At 30.9% G+C, this 6,300-nt stretch overlaps 1 protein-coding gene across 2 annotated transcripts; it reads right to left on the bottom strand.

Moving 5' to 3' along the window:
• Positions 1–571: 571 nt before the first annotated feature.
• On the bottom strand, positions 572–5,137 carry LOC129801535 (uncharacterized). 2 transcript variants are annotated; one of them, XM_055846740.1, is made up of 3 exons: positions 5,106–5,137; positions 914–1,318; positions 572–826 (listed from the first exon to the last, which is right to left on the bottom strand). In XM_055846740.1, the coding sequence occupies exons 2-3, from the start codon at positions 1,301–1,303 to the stop codon at positions 725–727; spliced, it is 492 nt and encodes a 163-aa protein (XP_055702715.1). In that variant the 5' UTR covers positions 1,304–1,318; positions 5,106–5,137; the 3' UTR covers positions 572–724. The 2 variants fall into 2 exon arrangements, with proteins under 2 accessions (XP_055702715.1, XP_055702723.1); XM_055846748.1 differs by having other exon boundaries at positions 5,048–5,136.
• Positions 5,138–6,300: the final 1,163 nt, after the last annotated feature.

Below are 6,300 nucleotides of genomic sequence, written 5' to 3'. Positions count from 1 at the left end.
GTTCCACCCACAAAAAGTGCCTGTTCAGCCTAAAAGATTTTTACTTAAATCTGATTCCTAATAACCCTTCTACCCTCTGTGATAGTAGTTTTTCAGAAAAGTGATATTAATTCTGCACAATCGTATGAAATATTGCACAGCAAAATTACAGTTTTGGACCTGTTTTTAATTTTTGTTTCCTAAAACTAGGGGAAAAGGATTAGACTCCCAATTTTTTCAGGAAAGGTGTGATTTAAGACTAGCTACTAAAATATATAGCCATCAGTGAAAGTTATAAAGTAATACCGGAGAAATTCGAAGTGTCCGATGGTAGCGTATGTGCGAAACATCAAAGCCTCCCCCTACTTGTGAGTATTCTTAAGCCTCAATGTAGAACTATTTTAATGTTTGTTAGAATTAATTTCAATTCAATTTTAATTACTTACTTATAAAATTCAACAAAATTATCCTTAAATCCATGAAATTTGAAGAAGATAAAATTTAATAGCATTCGTTATTTCCAATAAATTAATCAATAATTATCAGATGATGCTCAATCACCTTTGCTGGCCGCGAAATATAAAATTTCCAATTGATGCTTTCACTGTCGTCTTTATGACTCATTTTATTTGCACACAAGTTGTTAGTAAATGTCCTAGGGAGTGTTATGCAATGTCAAGTGATATCTATTTACAAAGATCTAAAAAAGTACCCTCTTCTTTTGCATGACACGTGTTTCACGTTTCTATTTATTGTCGGAGCTTCTTCCATCAACCAGCATTCGAGTCATCACGCAACGTACAAGGAAGTAAACCTTCTCACAGACGTTATTTGTGTGGTCCATTTCCTAAATTGAGAATTCCCCAACGAATAAGGGGAGGTAAGAGATGGGAATATAAATTGGTCCAATATTTCACATTTAACTCTGGTCTACCTTCTTGCAGTCGTCAATTCCATCACTTGCCAGAGTGGGATATATCTCGTGGACCTTCTCTTCGTTGATATCACCCTCGTCGCTAATGACCGCCGTTTTCTCGAGGTAGCACTTGAGGAAGCACATGGGAGTCTTGTCTGCTTCCTCTGGGAAACTGCCGGTCTTATTCAATTCCTGCAGAAATTCCTCCGATGTTCTGAAACTCTCATTGCATGCAACCATTGCTTCAAGTGTCGACATTTCATGTGTTGAACGCTTTGAACTGACTACAGAAGATCCTCCTCCCGGTCCTCCTGTTTGCTGAAGCATTTTCGTAGCATTGCAACCTTCGGCAATTACCACAAAAGCCACGAAGGCAAGAAGGTAAATCTTAGATATTTTGCTAAACATCTCGATATTCTATACCTAAGTAGAGGAGACGAGAAAGGAAAATGGAAAATTAAGACAAATTATTCTCAAGGGTTGAATTTACTATGAAAAGTTGCGCGGCATTTTATGCCTCTGAGAGAACACATTATTACACTTGGACCTTTTTCAGTTGAAAATATATCAGTTGTATATAAATATAAATTCAGTTTTATCATAAATATAAATTTCTCTATTTGGGTTTTATCAATAAATAAAATTTAATCGCAAACATTCTGTCCAGCAGCGCTTAATAATTTATTTGAACACTGAGAAAAAACGAGGGTGCGATTAACTTTTTTTCCTCACAACTTTAACACTTTTTAGGTGTAAAAATATATCAACATTTTTTTGTAATGTTAATTTTACACCTTTTTAAGGGTAAAATTAATATGAAAAAGTGTAACTTTAACACCTAATACACCTAAAGAGCATAATATTTACACCGATTTCCGATCAATACTGCAGGGTAAAATAATCATTTCCGGAATGTTATTGTAACTTTTTCGGATTTGTCTCAGTGAATTACGAAAAAAAGAAATATAAAGCTTTTGAAATATGGATCATTGAAAGCATCAAAATTAGTAAATAGTGTTTTTGTTAGAATTTGTATATTAATAGTAGTCGCTGAAAAGAGTCTACTCACCAAGGAGAACCACACTATTAAATAATGGCGACAATTATTAATAAGTGGTAATAATTTTTATAAACTTATGAGAGGGTGTCTTAAAAATACTAGTCCCTATTTCACATACTTTGGCCTTTGATTATTGTAGTCTAAGAAAGAATGAGCAAATATTATCAAAACTTTTGGTTTGTGAAATTATGTTTAGATTTGACTAATATTAAATAAAGGATTTGAATACTAAAATACCGCAATTACACTGTTTTAGTGGCACTATTAGCATATGGATCTTTTGAACTTTCACTATTACACTTAAGAACGAAAAGACTATAAGACAGCATATTCCCTTATTTTTTTCAATATAATAAAAAAATATATTTAAATAAACTTCTTAAGCATGTACTAGTACAACATTTAAGCTATATTATTATCTTAAATTTTTATTTAAAAATCTAAAAAATTCAGCAGTTGGGATTTTATTTTTGGATATACTTTTTGAATAAAACTTACTTTGCAGTGCAAAAATCACTCTGAGTATCTGACATCAAAAAACTATAAATTTTTCTGTTAACTGATGAGAATTAAACTTGTACTTGAGCCACTTGAACGGTGGACTTTTGAAAAAAAAATTATATTTTTGTGAGATTTTTATACACGATTTTATCATTTTTGGTGTATTTATACTACGTAAACTTGTGATCAAGACAACAAAAAATCACCGTTCGCATACGAGTTTAATCCATCAGCTAACAGGAATATTTAGTTTTTTTTTAATTTAGTCAAACAATCTTGTTGACCGTAAAGAAAATTTTTCCAAAGAACCGTCTTAAAAACAGGTAAAAAATTTTACAAAATATTGTTGAAATGTTATACTTGTAAGAGCTTGAATTAAAATTTTTTATTAGGTTGAAAAAAAAAATAAAAAATATGCTGTCTGCGTGATCTACGTTACCTTTTAATTTCAATATCATATGGAAAAGTCATCCAAATGTAAATAATATAATACAACTTTATGAAATATAAATAAAAGGAATTTGTTGAGTTTTGAGAAAAATTAAATATTTTGAAGCAAAATATGTTCTTTCAGTGTAATACGACACTATTATTCTTAAATAGAAAAACGCTATTATTAACTTAACTCAAATTTTTCGTAAATGCGACACATTACGATTATTAATAAAATAAATTAATTTTAGTGCTTGATTATTATATTATTATCATTAGATGAGTTGTGTGCAGTATATAACTATGCAAAAGTACTAGTACATTTTACTAATCTTTTCCATACAATCTCAAAAACGTCACTTATACAGCAAACAAGGATATTCTAAAATTATAGAAAGTCTTCAGTACACATTTTCTTAAGATAAAATCCGATTTTTAAAAAAACACAAAACTCTCTACCTAAATCTGTAATTATCGAATATTCGAAAAATCTCAAAATGTCAGTAAAATAGCGAAAGTGCGATATACAGTGGTGGCCAAAATAATAGGACCACCCTTGCAAAAACCATTATATTTTGTTTTGTATTTTTTTATTTCAATTCGTTCAAATAATTTTGATGTGGAAATGTTCAAATAATTACCTTACGTCGAATACATATTGTTTTGGCCTCAAGAGGTGTTTATATTTCACAGAATATGTCAATAGTGAAATTCTGTTTTAAAAACGTAATAGGACCACTTTCACTTAAATAAATGAATGTGACTATAAATCGAATAAGTGGAACTAAAGCTATATTTAGAAAGTATAAATGACAATTTTCCTATTTTATTGTCCAAATTTAATTTCAGTATTGATGTATTCTGCGCAATATAGAGACTTCTAGCGGAAAAACAACTTTTATTCTATAATGTTAATAATCTAAAGATTTCTACATCAAAATTATGGGAACAAGTTGGGAAAATATACAAAAATTGAATCAAAAATAAGCTTTAAAAAGTGGTCGTATTATTTTGGCCACCACTGTATGTGTAACATTCACTTCAAAATATTCGATTTTTTATTTTTAGTAAAAAATAAATTTGATCAGTTTATGACTTTAATAGCAACATATAAATTTTGACAAACAGTAAAATAAATAAGATGTTTTTCATTTTTACAGCAGCAAATACATACAAATTTAAAAAATACACATTTTTTTAATATATAGTTCTACTGACCAAATGCTTTATGCTATTCAGTGGGAAATATTTTGTTAAAAGCAGTAAATTCTTAAAATTAATTTTCTACCCAAAAATTCTACAGAGAGTTAAAGTCCATAAATTGTGTAGGGGAAGGCTTTCATGCTTTGTACACATTCTGGCTTCGAACACTTCATATGCTTGCCATATTCCTTTAGTGAATCTAACCTATGACAATATATTTTAATAGCTAGTATTAAGTTACGCATTTCTTTAAAATTAGGTCAGATTCATTAAAAAAAAATATGGGAAAAATATATGAAGTGTTTGAAGCCAGAGTATGTACAAAGCCTGAAAGCCTTCCCCTATATTGAAAAAAGGTTTTCGAAGTGAACATTAAAAACAGTATTATAATTTTAGGAAGTTATATGATGCTTTCTTTGATAAGTTCCTTTTTATTATTAAGATTTTATAATGAATAAGGGATATTCTAAAAATTTATGTAATTTATTTAATATTTGTTTTACACAAAAAAAATAGTTTCTAACGTTTTTAAGAGAATGACAAAGTGATCAATTACGGAGAAAAAGTGTTAGATGGACTAGAAAACTGGTAGCTCAAAAAGAATTATGACTAAATATAGCACAAAAGATAGATAGAGAATTCTAATAATATAATTTAAATTTTTAATGGCTATCTCCTCATAGAACACTTGCTACAGTGGTTTTACATATTATTCATTTATTGTGCTATCACCTACTCTACCGAATGAAAACTTTCAATATAAAACTCACTATATGCAAAATAATCAGTTTAAGCACGTTCTAATTTCAACGAATGAAAAGTTCTATAAATTTTCATTAATAATATTCCATTAAAGCAAAATACGACAAACATTTTCTCTGTCAATATTGTCGTTGAACCAAATTTTAGATGAATCTTGCTTCTTGCACTAAAGGATTTCCAATAAAAGCACACACCTTGCGCTGCAATAATTCCCAACTGGAGCGAAAGAAAAACACTTAAACTCTATATTACCTTCCACTTGAATAAATCTCTCCTGAGTGATGAATATTCAAGCAAGAAAATGCATTTTTATAACCATGGCAAAATTACGGTTGATGAATGAAAAGTGTCTCCATTGATGAATGCGTGATCAGTGGTCAGAAGTATTAGGTCCGGAAGATTCATTCTTCCAACGTAAACACGAAGTATCCGGTAAATGAGAAAATATACATCCAATTAAATACTAGTAATGATAATATCCAATTCAATTAGTGTGACATTGGACATGAAGTCCATCCACTATGTCAATTTTATGCAATTTCCCGACAATTTTTTCAGCAAAAAGGAGAACGCAAAACCATAAGCAAATGAGAAAGCAATTGGGAGTTTTTGCTGACTTAATTTATTTACAATTTGCATCCCTTAAGCCCTGACGTCATTGATATCCTGGATGTTGAATTTTTTTTTGTGAATTGATAATCGGGAAACATTTAGTGATGGTGCTTTTTGGAATTTGGAGCTTCAGGAACGCCTTCCATCATGTTGTTGGGTAAGCTGTTGGGAGCCGCTGGCGGGGATTCGGCATCGGGTTCTCCTGAGGGTTGTTCTCCTCCGCTTCCGCCTCCACCTCCGCATGCTAATTGCTGCGTTTCCTGCATGGTGTCATTCTGAGCCTGAGTAGCCGAGTTGGTTTGGTTTTGGGCAGTAGTCTCAGCCTGAGATACAGGTCCAGAAATTTGAGGTGCTGCTGAAACTTCTGTAAAGATAATTTGGTGTAAATCAAATCATTTCATGACTTACATATACAGTAAAATTTAATTTTCAGTTGTATGCAAAGTTATTATTTACCACTGATGAGAAGAGTACAATATGCAAAGAGAACCAATGCAAAGACATAGAAACTTGCTTTAGCCATTTTTAACGAACTTTATATTTGTGATTTAGCTGGAGGGTTCTGTGAAGAAAGAAATAAAATATTCACAAAAAATGTTTTTCTATGTATATATTTCCTTACCTCTGAGAAAGCTTTAGAACTTGTGTTGACTACCATGACTTTCGCAGGGATTTATATACTCAAAATTGAAACACGAAATGGGTGATAAGTTGTCAATTATTGCCAATTAAGGAACTAGGTTGCACTGATTGGGGAAATGCAATTTTGTTGATTAATTTTCACAAATTGCTGACAACCATTTAGCCACCAGGTTATCTCCATTCCGTTTCATTT

Source organism: Phlebotomus papatasi, chromosome 1 (genome assembly GCF_024763615.1).
Source record: "Phlebotomus papatasi isolate M1 chromosome 1, Ppap_2.1, whole genome shotgun sequence".
NCBI lineage: Eukaryota > Metazoa > Arthropoda > Insecta > Diptera > Psychodidae > Phlebotomus > Phlebotomus papatasi.
The sequence above is the reverse complement of the archived record's forward strand: the minus strand, read 5'-3'. Positions and strand labels throughout refer to the sequence as shown.